General features: G+C 35.6%; 1 protein-coding gene across 2 annotated transcripts; it reads left to right on the forward strand.

Moving 5' to 3' along the window:
• The first annotated feature begins 736 nt into the window (after positions 1–736).
• LOC114409513 (beclin-1-like protein) lies at positions 737–17341 on the forward strand. 2 transcript variants are annotated; one of them, XM_028373002.1, is made up of 10 exons: positions 737–1107; positions 1578–1906; positions 2008–2178; positions 3377–3501; positions 7848–7896; positions 13383–13541; positions 14589–14674; positions 15220–15291; positions 16001–16150; positions 16506–16792. In XM_028373002.1, the coding sequence occupies exons 1-10, from the start codon at positions 957–959 to the stop codon at positions 16516–16518; spliced, it is 1305 nt and encodes a 434-aa protein (XP_028228803.1). In that variant the 5' UTR covers positions 737–956; the 3' UTR covers positions 16519–16792. The 2 variants fall into 2 exon arrangements, with proteins under 2 accessions (XP_028228803.1, XP_028228802.1); XM_028373001.1 differs by lacking the exon at positions 16506–16792 and adding an exon at positions 16822–17341 and having other exon boundaries at positions 738–1107.
• Positions 17342–18189: the final 848 nt, after the last annotated feature.

The raw sequence follows: 18189 nt of genomic DNA on the forward strand, positions 1-18189 counted from the left end.
AATCTAAATATTTAATCAAACTCTGTATTACTTAAGATAAAGTGCTATTTTTTTAAATGAGAGAGCTTGCAGGAATTATTATTATTATTATTATTTGATATGTGTTAACCTGATATCATATATTGAGTATTTTTTTAATTTTAAATATATTTCTTAATTTTAATTTTATGTTTAATTTGATGTAACAACTTACCCCAAAGTATTTTTCTTGACTATATCAAACCACTGTTCTTTTATTTTCTATTTGCATTTGTATCGTTTTATTAATTATCTCTTTAATATATATTTTATATCTATTTTTAAATTAATTTTTCATATTTAAAAATTAAAAATGTTAGTGTATTACAAGATAAATTATTTATCATAAATTATATATATATATATTTAAAACATTAATTTATTATGAATTTAATTATAATATAATTTATTTATTTTAAAATACTTATTTATTATTCTCTTTCACATCTCGATTGTAACAAAACTCAACTAACTTTAATTGATTTTATATTATCTAATGATATTATTTTTGAAATACTTTTGATTTAATTTAGGTTTTGTTTCTAATGATTTTTTTTATTATTGATATCAAATTCTAATAAAAATATTTTTTATAAATTATTTTTAAATAAAATAGACATAATTAAATTATATAAATATCTTTTTTAAATTAACGTATATTATTAGTACTACTGTTTTTTCTTTTAAAATTACACTCCCTTGCGAATATGTGTAATAACTAATAACGGAAAGAATTCGACTACAGTTTCTTGCTCCATCGGAATCTTTCCTCGTTTTTCAGTCGCCAATATTACTGTCACCTAAATCACCTCACCAAAGCACCTATCATTTCCCTTTTTACGATTTATTTATTTATTTATTTTTTGTTCATCATGATATAAAAATAAAAAATAAAAAATCATCCAGAATCGGATTTCAGTGAAGAAAGACCCAAAACGATGAAGAAGGGCGAAAATAAGGGTCGGACTCGGACCTTCCCGGTGGATCCGAATGTTCCCCGATGGGTTTGCCAGAACTGCCGCAACCCTCTCTGCATCGTAGGCGCCGATTCTTACGCCGACAAGTTCTTCAACGATCCTTCTCGCTACGGTTCGTTAGGGTTTCATTATTATCATTTGTTAATTTAATTAATTGATTGATACTTGTTGTTTGTTGATTTTGCTGATTTATAATGTTGTTGCATTTGATTGATGCTCATGTTGAATGGCTTAATGGGTGTGTCAGAATTGGTTTTGAGTGAATTGTGATTTTTTAAACGAGAAAGGCTGTTTTGTGTTCTGGTGATTTGATTTTTGATGCAGAGGCAATGGATGAAAGAGTGTAGGGATGCAAGGGTCGTCCGGTTCGTTAGGGTTTTATTGTTATTTGTTAATTTAATTGATTGATACTTGTTGTTGATTTGGCTGATATATAAGTTGTTGCGTTTGATGCGTTATGTGGAATGGTTTTTAAATAATTTTTGTATTGGTGTTGATTTTAAGTAAATTGAGTTGTAATTAGTCAAACGAGAATGGTTGTGGTGATTAAATTTTTGATGGAGAGGCCATGGATGAGTGTAGGGATGCAAGGGTCGTCCATTCACGTTGCCAGCAGTGTGCTGAGTACGACTAAAATGGACAATTCGTATGTTGTGTTGCCCAAGCAGAAACCTCAGGCTCAGGGAAATCCTCCTCGGCCACGCGGCGATGCTGCTGCACAGCCAGGGAAGGCCATGGAGGAGTCGTTTGTGGTTGTGTACAAGTCCGAATCGGGGACCGATGGAAACGCGGTGCATTCGTCGGGCACAGGGGCTGATTCTGGTGGCCATTTGCCACCTCATAACTCTGGGTTTAATTCTACTATTACTGTCCTGACTCGAGCATTTGAGATTGCCACGACGCAGATGCAGGTTTGTGGATGGAGGAAACATGTAAATATGTATTATGTAATGTATTTGATAGGTTTTTAGGTGATTGGGTCATAATCTATGTTTTCTGTTTGTGGTTACAGGTTGAACAGCCTTCATGCCTTGACTGCATGAGGATTTTGTCAGATAAGCTTGATAAAGAGGTTGAAGATGTGAACAGGGACATTGAAGCTTATGAAGCCTGTCTTAAATGCTTGGAGGGGGAGGCTAGAGATGTCCTGAGTGAGGCTGATTTTCTTAAAGAGAAATTGAAGGTGCTTGTCAGGTTTACTATCTCCAATTTGTGAATTACAGAACTTTTTATTTGGGATTTAAACCATTAGTGGTGATAACTATGGGGAAATCAGAGTATCTGAATCGCTGGTTTGTATTTAATGCTATATTAGTTTGTTCTGTGATATAGGTAGTGTTTGGTAGATGGGTAAGGCATTATCAATGTATTATCATTGCATAATAATCACATAGGCTATTGCAATATCCCATGTTATTTTCCATTTTGTCGAACCTTCCAAATTTACCAAGAGCCTTGGGTGACGACATAAAGTGATTTGGTTTCTATACTTTGGTGGAGTTGTTCCAGATCAGTATAGTGTGATGTCACTTCTCCTGTCACCTATTTTTTTTTATCTCTCTTCTGCTTCTCCCTAGGAGTGCTGGATCCGTTATGTGTGATGTCACAATCAGGTTTACTATCTCCAATATATGCATTATTTATCCATTTATTTAGAATTTAAAACATTAGTGGTGATAACTCGGGAAAAATCAGAGTATTCATAATCTCTGTTAACTATTATTTGAATATTTGTCCTGTATGCTTTGTTCCATGATATAGTGTTTGGTAGTAGGGCTAGAATGAAATTGAAGATAACGGGGGTTTTGTTCTCTGTGACGTCACACATAACATAACTGAAGCATTTCAAATTTATTTTCCTTGTTTGCATGGAGAAAGGGTGACATTGCACTGTTTCTAATCTATTTTGAACTGATACGCATAAGTTATTGCAACCTCCTATGTTTTTTCCCATTTCGTTAAGTCTTCCAAATCTACCAGGAGCCATGGGTGCCTTGATTTAGTTGCTACGCTCTGTGGAGTTGTTCCAAGATTTGTTCTGTGCGAAATTGCTTCTCCCTTCACGTTTTTTTATCTCTCTCTTTTTAGTAGTTATATAGGTATGCCAGAAAGCCAGAAAGCCAGAAAGTAAAGTGTATTTATTTTTCCATATCTATGAGAAATTGCCCTTTTCAGTTTTGAAGTTGGAATGATTGGTTCACAACTGCTTCTTATTTAAAAATTATACTTGTCATTCTTTGTAGTGGAAATATGGAGTTTTGATTGGAATTCTCTTTATCCTCAGAAGCACTGGTTTGATTATGATGATTGTCTTGAGTGTACCATTAAATTTTTTTTCCCAAGGTCTAATCAGTAATTTACTACTTGGAATACTATTCAAGATTGAGGAAGAAGAACGAAGACTTGAAGCAGCAATTGAAGAAACCGAGAGACAGAATGCTGAAGTAAATGCTGAACTGAGGGAACTAGAGTTAAAATCAAGTCGCTTTAAAGAATTGGAGGAGCGGTATTTTCCTTTGTACCTTGACCATATGATATTTCCTGATAAAAAAATGCCATAACACCCAAAATAAAATTTCTATGAATATTGATAGGTCTTTAATCTTTTCTTATGTGGTTTGTGTGGATTCTTGATGCCAATGATTGATTTTGATTTTATGTAGTTTTTATATTATTCTATATTGTGTATTCTCTCTTTGCTGTAGTCATCTGTCAGAGAGACAACTTGTACTTAAACTCTTACTATATAAATACATTTTAGCTGTGTGTGAGTGTGAGTGTGAGAGACACAAGTATTATTATCAAATATATAAGTCTCAACTTGGTACCAGAGCGGGTTGATCCTGCTCTGCCAGTTGTCCGCTGCTATCTGTCGTTTCCGATGGCCACTGCCGTCGGCTGCCATCATATTTTCCAGCGATCACTGGATCTGGTGTGCCTCGCCACGCGTGACCCAGCCCAGAAGGTTTCGAAGTCCAAAACTTCACCACGCGCCGCCTTTATCTGGGTCTTCGTCAGGCGCATGCTGTATACACGCCGGTCTCCAGTCCCCGTAACTCATTCGCGACGCCGCGGTTAGGTTTGTAGGCCTCTTCCGGTCCTGATTCAGTCATTAGTTCGTCGTTTTCAAGTCCTCTTGTTGCTGTTTGGATACGCTTGGTAACACGCTCGTCCTCTTCTGTCCTGGTTCAGTCATCATCTCGTCCTCCTAGCTGCTGTTTGGTTAGATCATTTGTACACAATGAGTAGAGGAGACCATACTGAATGCACATTTTGCAAGAGAATAGGGCATACTTGGATAACATGCTTCCATTTATTTGGTTTCCCTAACAAGACAGCATCCAAATTCAAGAGAGTTGAGGCTAAATTCTTTGATGAAGAGTATCAGGAATATCTAAGGTTAAAAGCTAGCAGACAAGCTCAACCTCCTTTAACCTCTAGTATTTCAACAGCTTGCGTTTCTCAATCTATGGACATTCAAGGTCCATGGGTGATTGACTCATGTTCTTCTAATCATATTTCTGGTAATGCATCTTTATTTACCTCCATCTCTTCCCCAAAGTTTCCTCATCTTATAACCATGGCAAATGAATCCAAGGTGGCTTCTAAAGGAGTTGGTCAAATCTCTCTATCTCCTTTATCTTAAAATTTGTCCTTTTTGTTCCTAATTGTCTTTTTAATTTAATTTCTCTAAGTCAATTAACCAAGTCTCTAAATCGTTTAGTAACATTCAGTGATGATTTCTTTATCATAAAGGAATGTGGTATAGGTCGTACAATTGGAGTAGGACGTGAGTCAAGAGGACTCTACTATTTGGAAACAAGTTCTTTTGTGTCCTGTGTGCTCCATGTTCTAAACTTCTTCATGATTGCTTAGGTCATCCAAATTTGTCAAAGTTAAAGCAAATGGTTCTTGGTCTCAGTAAGTTACAAGTGTGAATCATGTCAATTAGGTAAACATACTAGGTTTTCCTTTCCCAAACAGACTGAACCAAGATGTAACACTCCTTTTTCTATCATTCATTCAGACATTTGGGGTCCTAGTTGTGTTACATCTTTTGGGTTTAGATATTTTGTTATATTCGTCGATGAATACTCGTTGTACTTGGGTATATTTGATGAAAGATAGATCTTAACTTTTGCCTATTTTTATTTCTTCAATGAAATCAAGAACCAATTTGGCAAAGTCATTAAAATTCTCCAAAGTGACAATGCTAAAGAATATTTTTCTTCTACTTTTTCTTCCTTTTTATCCTCACAGGGCATATTACATCAGTCCACTTTTCCTTATACATCATAACAAAATGGAATAGCAGAAAGAAAAAATAGACATTTGGTTGAGACAACATGCAACTTATTGTTTAATGCGAATGCCTGTGTTCAACAATGGGGTGATGCTATTCTCATTGCTTGTTTTTTAATAAATAGAATGCCCTCTTCAACACTTGATAATACAATTCCTATTTTCATTATCTCTCCAAGTGAACTCTTATATCATGTTCCTCCTCGTATCTTTGGTTGTACTTGTTTTGTCCATGATGTTTTCCCAGGTCTTGACAAGTTCTCTGCAAGGGCAATCAAATGTGTTTTCCTTGGGTACTCTCGTCTTCAAAAAGGGTATCAGTGCTATTCTCCAGAAATTAGGAGGTACTACATGCCTGCTGATGTTACATTCTTCGAAGAAACTCCTTTCTTCTCATCTTCCTAGCAAGATATCAACTTAATACAATAGGTCTTACCTATCCCATCCTTCAGCCCAATAACATTCCCTATCTTTGGGAACTCCAACCAAGAGGAAAATCAGTCTCACCCTCCAACCAACAGTTCATTCGAGTTATCTTCACCACCTCCTATGATATCCCAACACCGGACACAAGGAACTAGTCCAATATTACATGAAAAGTCTTCTGGTTCATGTCTTTCTCCATTGGCTTCCCCTATGACAGATCCTTCTTTCTCATCATCGCCTCCTCATGATGATGACTCAAGTGCCCATTGCTCTTAGGAAATGTATTCGGTCTACTCAAAATCCTCATCCTATTTATCTGAGTTATCATCGTTTATCTTCTTCACATTTCTCTTTTGTTTCCCCTTTATCTTCTCGTACTATTCCCAAAGATGTCCATGAAGCACTTGGTCATCATGGATGGTGACAAGCCATGATTGTTGAAATGCAGGCTCTTTAACATAGTGTTGCTTGGGAGTTGGTTTCTCTTCGTCCTAAAAAGAAGGTGGTTGGTTTTAGATGGGTATATGCCATTAAAGTTGGCCCTAATGGTGAAGTTGATCGTCTTAAGGCCTGATTGGTGGCCAAAGCTTATACCCATATATATGGTCTTGACTATGGTGATACTTTTTCTCCGGTGGCCAAAATCACTACTATTTGGCTCTTCTTTGCCATGGCTGCTATTGGTCATTGGCCCTTACATCAGCTAGATGTTAAAAATGTATTCCCTTATGGTGAGCTAGATGAGGAGATTTACATGGAGCAACCTCTTGGGTTTGTTGCTCAGGAGGAATCTGGTCTAGTTTGTAAGCTATTTTGGTTCTTCTACGAGCTCAAACAATCTCCACAAGCCTGGTTTGGCAAATTCAGTCATGTTCATAGTTTTGGGCTGAAACGAAGTAAAGCAGATCATTCAGTTTTTTATTGCCATACATCTTCTTGGAAATGTGTCTATCTTGTTGTCTATGTGAATGACATAGTTATCACAAGAAATGATAGTGTTAAGATTTCCCAACTGAAAGAGTTCTTGTAAAGTCATTTCCAAATCAAAGACCTTCAAAGTCTTGAATACTTCCTTGGTATTGAAGTAGCTCAATCTAATGAAGGCATTATAGTCTTCCAAAGGAAGTATGCTCTTGATATTTAAGAAGAAACAAACATGACTAACTGTTGACCCGTTAATATTCCTATAGATCCAAATCAAAAGTTAATGGCAGACCAAGGTGATCCATACTCAGATCCAGAAAGATATAGAAGACTGGTTGGAAAGCTTATTTATTTTACAATTACAATACCTTACATCTCTTTTGTTGTTAGTGTGGTTAGTCAATTCATGTAAGCTCCTCATGTTGATCACCAGAAGGTTGTGATTCGCATTCTCAGGAACATTGAGAAGGCTCCAGGACAAGGATTGTTATATGAGGACAAGTTAAAGACTGGATGCCCCATAGACAGAAGGTCCACTACTGGATATTGTGTATCCATTGAGGTAATATTATCTCTTGGATGAGCAAGAAACAAAACACTGTTGCTCGGTCTAGTGCAGAAGCAAAATGTAGGGCTATGGCCACAACCACTTGTGAGTTAGTTTGGATCAAACAACTTCTTCAAGAGTTAAAGCTTTGTGAAGTTAAACAAATGAAGTTGTATTGTGACAACCAGGCAGCTCTTCACATTGCTTCCAATCCAATGTTTCATTAAAGAACCAAACATATAGAGATTGACTGCCACTTTGTTAGGGAGAAAGTGTTGTCCAAGGAGATTAGTACTGAATTTGTCAGCTCCAATGATCAACTTGCAGATATTTTGACCATATCTTTGAGAGGACTATTTTGACCATATCTTTTAGAGGACCTGGATCCATTTCATATGTTTCAAGCTTGGAGCATACAATCTATATGCTCCAGCTTGAGGGGGAATGTTAGATACTTAGATTATATGTAGTTTTTATATTATTCTATATCTGTATTCTCTCTCTGTTGTAGTCATCTGTGATAGAGAGACAACTTGTACTTTAACTCTTAATATATAAATACATGTCTGCTGTGTGTGAGTGTGAGAGACACTCAAGTATTATTATCAAATATTAGTCTCAACTGATTTTATGTGTGTCTAAATGTGCAACAGGTATTGGCATGAGTTCAACAATTTTCAGTTTCAATTAATTTCTCATCAGGTTTGTAATTATCTCCCTGCCCCTTTCCCATACCATCTTGTTGGGTAGAATTTGTTCTGGCAACTTTTATGTTGCTTATGTCTTGAGCTAGTTTGGGTGAGTTCCAAAGGATAATTTCTATTGGTTCAAACAACAAACATGGCTTCATTTTCAACTAGTAGCTCTGTCTACTTCTATTGCTATCTTTAATGGTGGAATATGGTCACTGATAACATAAAGGAAATAAAACTGATTATCAGAGGATCATGCTTCATGAATGGAATTTTCTTTTTTACCAACTTTTATGTTATTGTCTTATTTTATGTTTGATGTTAGTATAGGATTCACTTATCTTGATACTCATTGTTGAATAAATTGAGAGAGAGAGAAGGAAGAGAAAACTTGTTGACCATAAAGGCTAATTTTATTGATTATCAAAAGTTAATTACAGAAGGTTATAAAAGAGGTATATATAGACCTCTGTTCTGTTATTGTAATAGATTGTAACTAACTAACAAAATTTTAACTACCAGAACCTAACCAACTCTAATTGATTCTAACCAACTCTAAAATAGGTGCTGTTAGCAAAAGCTAACAGCCCTTACAATTAGTTTACAGAATTGTTTTCACAATTGGCTAACTGCATACTCTAATACCCCCCCTCAAACTCAAGGGGAAGAGTTTTCAGGAGAAACACTCTTCACATTGAGTTTGCTTCGAAGAACTTCAAATCGTGGTGCAAAAAGAGGCTTGGTGAGAATATCAGCCCATTGATCTAGAGCTGAAACATGGACAATAGTAAGTTGCTTGGTCAGAATCTTCTCTCACAAAAAAGACATCAATTTCCATGTGTTTGGTATGGCTGTGAAAAACTGGATTGTGTGCAATAGAAACTGCACTCTGATTATCACAAAAAATAACAGGAGTAGTGAATGAAACTTGCAATTCTGTTAGCAGAGTATGAATCCAAGTTAATTCAGTGGAAGTTTGAGCTATACTGGGATACTCATCTTCTGTACTAGACCTGACAGTAACTTTCTGCTTTCGAGACCACCGAGAGATTAAGTTTGGAGCAAAGTAAAATAGCAGTCCCTGAGGTAGAGCGCCTGTCATCCACATCTAATGCCCAGTCAGCATCACAAAAAGTTCGAATAACTAAGGGCTTTGTAACATATGTAGGTTGAAGAAGCAAACCATTAAACAAAGTGCCCTTCAGATACCTTAATATCCTTTTTACCACTGTCCAGTGAGAATCCAAAGGAGCAGCCATAAATTGGCAAACTTTGTTGACAACAAAACTTATCTCAGGTCTAGTAAGGGTAGCATACTGTAATGCACCTACTACAGACCTGTATAAGGTTGGATCATGAAAAGCATCAGCACCATGTCGAGGCAACTTGTAGTTGGATACCATTGGAGAAGAGATAGAGTGAGCTTCAGCCATGTTAGTCTTGTGAAGTAAATCTCTAATGTATTTGGTTTGAGTTATAAGGATAGAACTATTGGGTAGATTCTTGATTTCCAGACCCAGGAGATAATCTAGATGACCAAGCTGCTTGAGTGAAAAAGCAGTGTTTAACTTGTATGTAATCTGCTGTATTAGTGAAGGTGAACATGTTAGAATGATATCATCCACATAGACCAGGAGATAAACAACATGCATCTGTTGGCGAAAAATGAATAAAGATGAATCACTTTTGCTTCCAATAAAACCAAACTGCAGTAAAGTAGATTTTAGCCTATCAAACCACTTCCTTGGAGCCTGTTTTAAGCCATAAATGGATTTGTTGAGTTTGCATACCAATGACTTATCTGCAACTTCAAAACCAGGAGGCTGAGTCATGAAAATAGTTTCTTCAAGTGATCCATTCTGAAAAGCATTATTTACATCAAGTTGAAATAATTTCCACCCATGAGACAAAGCCAAAGTAAGGATGATTCGAATAGTAACAGGTTTGATCACAGGAGAAAAGGTTTCATGAAAATCAAAATCATGCACTTGATGAAATCCTTTGGCTACCAATCGAGCTTTGAACCTGTTAATGGAACCATCAACATTTTCCTTTACCCTGAAAACCCATTTACAACCAATAGCTTGCCTATTAGGAGGTAATCATACCAAGTCCCAAGTTCTGTTCTTTAGTAGGGCATTATACTCTTGTTGCATAACAGTGAGCCAATCTGCATTTGCCAAAGCTTGTTTTACAGTTTTAGGCTCAAAATGAGTAAGAAATAGAGAAGGATGTAACCTAGGGTTGTGAATACCAAACTTAAACCTTATTTACATAGGATGAGTATTGACTGGTACAGAATTTGGTATAGAAATATATTCTGAAGAGGATGAAGCAAGGGCCGTAGGCTCTGAATTGACAGGATGGACAGAGGCAGACACAGCGGAAGTAGAATTTTGAGGTACAGAATCAGTGTTGCTAGAAGACTGAGTTGATAAAGAAGAAAACCCAGGAGGAACAAGGGGAACCGAAGCTGTATCAGACACTTGAGATGTTTGAGAAATGGAAGAGACAGAGGGTGGAGAAAGATTTGGATTGAGACTAAAGTAGGAATCAAGGTTAGTGACTGAACTAGTAGAAGTGGGAAACAAATCAGAATAGGGGAACCTTAACTCATTGAACAAAACATCTTTAGAAATGTACACTTTACCAGAAGAAGATAAACATTTGTAACCCTTGTGGGAAGATGAATACCCTAGGAATAAACATTCTTGAGAACGGAAATCTAGTTTGTGTATGATATGGTCTCAATAAAGGAAAACAGGCACACCCAAAATTTTTAAGAAAATGATAATCAGGTTCCTTTTTAAACAAGGTAACAAAGGGAGTGGCAAATTTTAGAGAAGCAATGGGAAGCCTGTTAATGAGATAAATAGATGTAGTAAAAGCATAATCCCAAAATTGCAAAGGTAAAGATGCATGATGCAGCAATGTGAGACCCAAATCAATTATATGTCTATACTTTCTCTCAACCACACCATTTTGATGATGAGTGTGAGGACAGGTAAGTCTATGAGAAAGGCCAAAAGAGGCTAAAAGTGTGGAAAAGGGTCTGTATTCACCTCCCCAATCAGACTGGACACTTTTGATTTTGAGGTTAAGTTGTAGTTCAACCATGGACTTGAAAGTTTGAAAAACAGACATGGTTTCAGCTTTGGACTTTATAGGATATATCCAAGTATACCTAGAGAAAGCATCAATGAAAGAGACATAATATTTATAACCAAAATATGAGGTAATATGAGAAGGTCCCCACAAATCCTTAAAAATGAGCTCTAAAGGAGAATAGACAGAAGTAGAAGTATGAGAAGGTAATCTATGAGATTTACCCATACAACAAGAAGCATAAAACCCTGTGGAATTTTTGTTTGATGAAGAAATATTACAATGACTGAGAACAAGTTTCATTACATGATCATTAGGATGCCCTAACCTAGCATGCTAGAGATTAGAAATACTGAGAGAAGGAGAAATAGAATCAGACATTACAGTAGAACTATTATTATTAATAGTGAGAGCTGAACTAGGAGAGGCAACACTTGAAACAGCAGACATCAGCAGTGACTCTCTTGAAGCTTGAGATTATGAAAGGAGTAAAGTCCATCAGCACCAACAACTCCTTTAAGAAGGATCTTATTGGTCTCTTGAGATTTTACAAGACACGCATGAGGATAAAATTCAAAGAAAATAGAGTTATCTTTGGCAAATTGACTAACACTTAACAAATTTTTCGAAATTGAAGGAACATGTAGTAACTTGTGAAGTTTAAAGGTTATGCCAACATCATTAGGAGATATAAATGATGAAGAACCAGTGTTAGAAATACTTAAACCTTCACCATTGCCTATGAATATCTAATCTGGTCCATCAAAGTGGGTGAATTGTTTAATACTTTGTGAGTCTCCAGTTACATGAAAGCTGGCCCCAGAATCTGGAATCCAGGTGGTACCAGCTTGCCCATTCCCTTGAGAGGTTGAACTAGTGAGCATGACACTGAGTTGACTATGAATTGGACCAGAATTCTTAGAATTTGGATTAACCCAGGTGTTTGAGGTTCTGACTGAACCAGTAGAGTATGGGATAAGTTGTAATGTAGTGGGATCAATGAAAGATAAAGATTCATGAGGATGGAAGGTGCATCAGACCGAAAATGACAAACATTAGCTGTGTGCCCAAATTTGAGACATATTTGACATTGAAAATTTGCAAATCGTCCACCACCACGATCTTGGCCGAAGCCACCACCACCATGGCCCGCACCACGGTCCAAAAAGGCACCACAACTACCACCACAACCACATGCATTGCGAGAACCACCAGTTTTATAGGTGTTGGGATACAAATAGCCTTGCGTGTAATTTATCGAAGCAGAGTTTCATTACCTGTGCTTCTTTGTTGTAGCGCATGAGTCGAGTTTCATGTCCATAGAGCAACGCTTCAATCTCTGCGGTGGACGGAGTTTGCTTTTTGCTTTCGATAACAGAAATCACCGACGCGTAATCCGACGACAGTCCTTCAAGTAGCGCGTCAACGTATTCCTCATGATGAACAAGGACACCAACACCAGCAAGTTCATCCACAAACCCTTTGATTTTTCCCAAGTACTCCTCAATTGTTTTGCCGTCAAGAGTAACTGCTCTCATGACAGTGCGGAGCTGTCGTGCTCGAGTTTTCATGTGAAGGCTAAAATGCTCATGAATTTTATCCCAAACTTGATAGGAATGATCTGAACCAAGAACACGCGACAACGCTGATTTAGAAAGAGTTGACTATAGCCATACTAGGAGTGTTTGATCTTGGACTTCCAGGCTTCATAATCAGGGTTGATAGGTATCAGCAACACGATCATCTCATGTGAGATAATGAGGAGGAATAATCGGATTAACCACGAAACGTTGCAATCTGTGTGACTTAATAACTAGCTCAACGTGTTGACGCCTGTGAAGATAGTTGGAATCATCAAGTTTTTCCGTCACAAAGTTGGGAAATGATTGAGGAACTGAACTGGAAGGAGCAGAAGCCATGAACACAGAACACTGGACCTGGTAAAGGAACTAGGAATTTGAAAAAATGGCTCTAGATACCATGTTGAATAAATTGAGAGAGAGAGAGGAGGAAGAGAAAACTTGTTGAACATAAAGGCTAATTTTATTGATTATCAAAAGTTAATTACAGAAGGTTATAAAAGTGGTATATATAAACCTCTGTTTTGTTATTGCAACAAATTGTAACTAACTAATAGAATTGTAACTAACTAACAGAACCTAACCAACTTTAGCTGATTCTAACCAACTTTAACTGATTCTAACCAACTCTAAGATAGGTGCTGTTAGCGAAAGCTAACAGCCCTTACAATTAGTTTACAGAACTGTTTTCACAGTTGACTAACAACATACTCTAATACTCATGTAGCAAGAAGTTTAAACATGTATTAGAAAACTTTCTCCTTTTTCTGAAAAATATAATAACTTCCAGCAAAAATACTTTAATTAACAGGAGGAGAGAGATGCAATTTTGGCCAAGATTGAAGTTTCACAGGCACATTTAGAATTATTGAAGCGTACAAATGTGCTCAATGACGCCTTCCCCATTTCTCATGATGGAGAGTTTGGAACAATTAACAATTTTCGACTTGGAAGACTTCCTAAAATTCCTGTAAGATGCCTAACATGTATTTCTGGCTTTTAATTTTGTGTCAATGTGTTGTTGAGTTTAATATGCATGGTTGGGTTCCTTCTATTGTATGCTTTTAAAGTTTAAGATAACTGATAAGCTATCATGGCATATAAGCAAGATTGTGTAAGGTCACTGCTTTGAGTTGCTCTAAAAGTCTTTGCTATTATTTCAATAATTTTTCTTTGTTTTATACTGTGCTTACTCAGTTTTTTTTTAGTGGAATTGCAAATGGGTGACTTAAGCTTATTTTATGTGGTTTTATTTGGTATCAGATTAAGCTTTGGAGACAATTTGGTAATCGAACAATTTATATTCTTGCATCCATATCCATCCATATATTCACATTTATATGTATCGTCTTTGGTAAATTTTTTACCCAAAGTGCTGCTGTGAGCATTCCAAACTTAGGCATAATAGTGTTAAAAGGAAAGCACAATAGCATGTGTTGACCAAGAAGTGAATCTAAAAACCTTCCATGGCTGCCAGTTGTACAGAATCTAGAGATAACTGAAAGAGACAAGGCGCACCCAGTTGCAAAAAAAGGATAGAGGAGACATATGCTAGCTGGAATATAGATGAAAACATATAAACTAGAATGTGTGCTATTCAAGATGCCTAGCTTGAAGAATTTATTACCGTATTACTGTTACTGAAAAATGACACTACATTATTGTTTTCATTATCAAGAATTTCTTGGTATAAGTTGTGATAGATGTTCATAAACTTGTACTGTAGCTACTTTTATTTAAAAAAATTATCTTGCAACAAAATATTAAATTTCTTTGGCTAATTGTGTCTTGAAGTGCTTTTTGAACCAGGCAACTTATTGTGGAATATGGATAACTAAATCTATGGTGTCAATTCTTTCAACTTTGTGGTACATGCACTCATGTTTTGCTTTGATATGTCCCTTCATAAAATGATTTTTATCCTAGAGAATTTTCTTAATCTTGAATTGAATAATTTTTCTTCCTAGTTTGAATATTTAAGCTTTGATTATGATGTTCACTTTTATGAAATGTTTAGGTTGAATGGGATGAGATAAATGCTGCCTGGGGCCAAGCTTGCCTCCTCCTTCATACTATGTGCCAATATTTCCGACCGAAGTTTCAGTATCCTTTGTCTCCATGTGTGTGTATATATATGAGAAGAGATCAAATTTACACCGGTATAACTTTGACAACTATTATACCATTCTATAATTTTTCAACTGATTAATGTGTTCTTAAAACTTACCATTGGATCGAAAGTTCATTTCACATAGATTACATAAGCAAATTTCATATTAATTCAAAATCATTTGTTACCTTATTCATATAGATTAAAATCGACGTAATAAAACTTTTCAAAATATATTAAAATATGGATCATTTGATTACTTTCTTGTTGTTGTTCAATTTTGACAAAATTTGACAAGATGGTTTCTAGTTGAGTTGAAATTTTACAGCAAGCTGAAACTTTCAAGGTCCTGTTTGCTTGTGCTGTGTGCTAGCAATTTCATATTATTGTCACTTTACATTTTTCATGTAATTTATTGGAATGACTTGTAATATGAGCTCAATGGCATTGTATGAAACTATGATTCATGTAACCAACCTTGCTTAGTGGGACAAGGCTTTTGTTATTGACTTGTAACTCCTGAACTCGTTACTTTTAGATATCGAATAAAGATAATTCCTATGGGTAGCTACCCTCGTATCACAGACACCAATAACAGTACCTACGAGCTGTAAGTACGCTTCATGGTTCTACATTTGTAGTCATTTGTGTCTTTGTGATTTTTGACTTTATTTATAGAATTTGATGCTGGCTGAAGTTGAGCCTAAATTATTAGTGTAATGTGTAAAAAGGGAAATCAGATATACCAGCTGATTGGTTGGTAGCAATTTCAAATTTTCTGCGTTTTAGTTTTATTACTTCTCCGTTTATTTATTTAAACATCCGGTTAAAACGTGGAGCTACATTGGTGTTTTTTATACTATTTTGGGTCATGCCATGGCCCTTGGCAATCGGCTCAGGTTTTGTCCCTCAACTTTTTTAGATTCCAATTTTTAGTCCCTCAAAATTTTTTATACAACTTTTAGTCCTGTTAATTTTCTGTCGGCAATTTTAGTCTTTTGTTTATTTTTATTGTTCAAACGTAGTCCTTATTTTGCCTATTTTTAGTCCCTTGTTTAATTTATATCTGGGATTATTTTTGAGCAATAAAAATAAATAAGGGACTAAAAATGAGCATAAAGTTTTAGAAGGACTAAAAATGATGACAAGAAATTAATGAAGGATTAAAAATTATCAAAAATATTTTGAGGAACCAAAAATTATAATCTAAAAAGTTGAGGGACTAAAAACTTAATTAACCCTATAATAAATTTCCTGCTTTTAGATTTGTTCTTAAACTTGTCTACTGAGTCACTATTAATGGATGTTATGGTTTTCAGGTTTGGTCCTGTCAACTTGTTCTGGAGTACTCGCTATGACAAAGCAATGACTTTGTTTTTAGCATGCCTCAAGGATTTTGCAGACTTTGCCAAATCTAAGGATCAAGAGAATAACATCCCACCTGAGAAATGTTTCAAATTGCCTTACAAGTAAGTGTTACTACATATATTTTTATTTATGGCACATTATTTATCTTTGGGTCTTGTGTGGGCATTTGTTTGCATTGGATACAGAGGAATTTTTCTTTGGTGTCATCAAGCTCAACTCTTTTTGAGTTAAGCAGATTATGTCCATTTGCTAATTGATGGAGAGGAAAGGATGACGGGTTTGTGTGGTTTTACCTTTGAGCTTGTCTCTACTCCTGACTCCGAGCATGACTTGAGATCTTGATGAAAATGTTTGTGTACTTGGTTATGGTTTAATGGAATTTATAGTGCCTTTGAACTTAGTGCTTGAGATTCGCAACACTCCAAGTGTCCATTATTTGTTCTGGTGCACGTGCAGGCCAGATTTCTGACCCTGCCATTCCCACTCTCAAACATCCAAAATATCAAATGGCATGTAGAAATGGTGGTTGATGAGCCAAGCTTTACTAAGCTTGGTTTGGAATTGAGCTAGTATTATTAACAGTTATGTTTTCATGAGCTTTTTAGTATGATGGATTTTGTTGAACTTATTATACCCTTTTTTATACATAGCGTTCTTGCTAATTTATCTACAAATAGTATTATTTGAAGATCATCATACATAAACTTTACGTCTGTTCAAATCATGCGGTAGTTTGATCATTGAGGATGACATATTTTTGGCTGGTTTGTAGGATTGAGAATGACAAGGTGGAAAACTATTCCATCACTCAAAGCTTCAATAAGCAGGAAAATTGGACTAAATCTCTCAAGTACACTCTTTGCAATTTGAAATGGGCCCTCTATTGGTTTGTTGGAAATACTAACTTCCAGCCCCTTTCAGCAATGGTATCTTCGCATGCTGAAGTGCCTGCTGTAGGGTCTCTGTACACGAAGCGTGGTGTTGATGCCAAATCTGAATCTCGAAATTGAACCTACTAATCATATGCTAGGTTAGGCTACATAGTTAGGCCACATACAAATGTGTACATAGAACTACATAGTCAAAATTGTGACTTGATCAAAATGAAAAGGATGTTAAAAGGGTCTCTCTCAATTTGAAGATAAAAAGGGTGCTGATTTGTACCACTAATTGGATTGAAATTTAGAGCATTCTCTTAATAAGAAATCACAATTTGATGTCATAATAAGCTTCTTTGGAAAGTGTTGACAGAATATTCAGTATTTTTTAAATTAAATTTGACTGTGGATCTATTTAAAGAGGGTAATGTAATTTTTTTATGGTATTTCAATTGCTACTTCAGAAAATGCTGTTGGGATATCTAATTTCAGAATTTCTTCAAATTTTTAGTCTTGGGCAGTGCTATGTGCACCCAGTGAAATTGTTGGGTATTGTTGGGTGTCACCTAGTAATTTTAGTGAAATTGTTGGGTATTGTTGGGTGTCACCTAGTAATTTTGCAAATTTTTCATTTTGCCATTTTGTAAAAGGATGCGGATAAGCTCATACGGAAATTAGATATCCCAACAGCATAGTTTGAAAATCTGTAAGTGCATTTTGCCATTTTGCAAATTTTTCATCTTATCATTTTGTAAAAGGATACGGATCTAATTTTGCAAATTTTTAGTCTTGGGTAGTATCTTTTTTTTCAAAAATGTTTTTTTTAATTTATTAATATATTAAATTTTTAATAGTAAATATTTTTTATTTATAAAAGGTATACAGATTAAATAATTCGTATGAGTTATATCAAAATTAATTGTCACAATTTAATTTTTAAATTTACATGCGCATTAAATATACATTAGAAAGTTTAGTGTTATGTATAACAACATTATTTATTTTATAACATAATTAGCCTATTAGGGTTAGAGCGTTGTGTTAATAACCTGAAAGTCACATGATTCTTACTTAGTTGATTCGTATGAGGTCCATGGATCAGCTCATATAGATCAACTGATCTGTGGGCCTCACAAATCAACTGATTCGTATCCTTTTACGAAAGGGCAAAATGAGAAATTTGTAAAATTGTTGGGTGTACCAGCAATTTCGCTGGGTGCGCGTAGCAGTGCCCTTTAGTCTTTTGTTAAAATGAGGAATTG

The sequence above is a fragment of the Glycine soja genome, chromosome 4 (assembly GCF_004193775.1).
Source record: "Glycine soja cultivar W05 chromosome 4, ASM419377v2, whole genome shotgun sequence".
Taxonomy (NCBI): Eukaryota; Viridiplantae; Streptophyta; class Magnoliopsida; order Fabales; family Fabaceae; genus Glycine; species Glycine soja.

Excerpts from the sequence above, each read along its gene's own strand:
- LOC114409513 (XM_028373001.1), top strand. The coding sequence starts at position 957 with ATGAAGAAGGGCGAAAATAAGGGTCGGACTCGGACCTTCCCGGTGGAT. Across the intron at positions 15,292-16,000 it reads AATAACAGTACCTACGAGCT|GTTTGGTCCTGTCAACTTGT; the intron begins GTAAGTACGCTT and ends TATGGTTTTCAG. Across the intron at positions 16,151-16,821 it reads TGTTTCAAATTGCCTTACAA|GATTGAGAATGACAAGGTGG; the intron begins GTAAGTGTTACT and ends GCTGGTTTGTAG.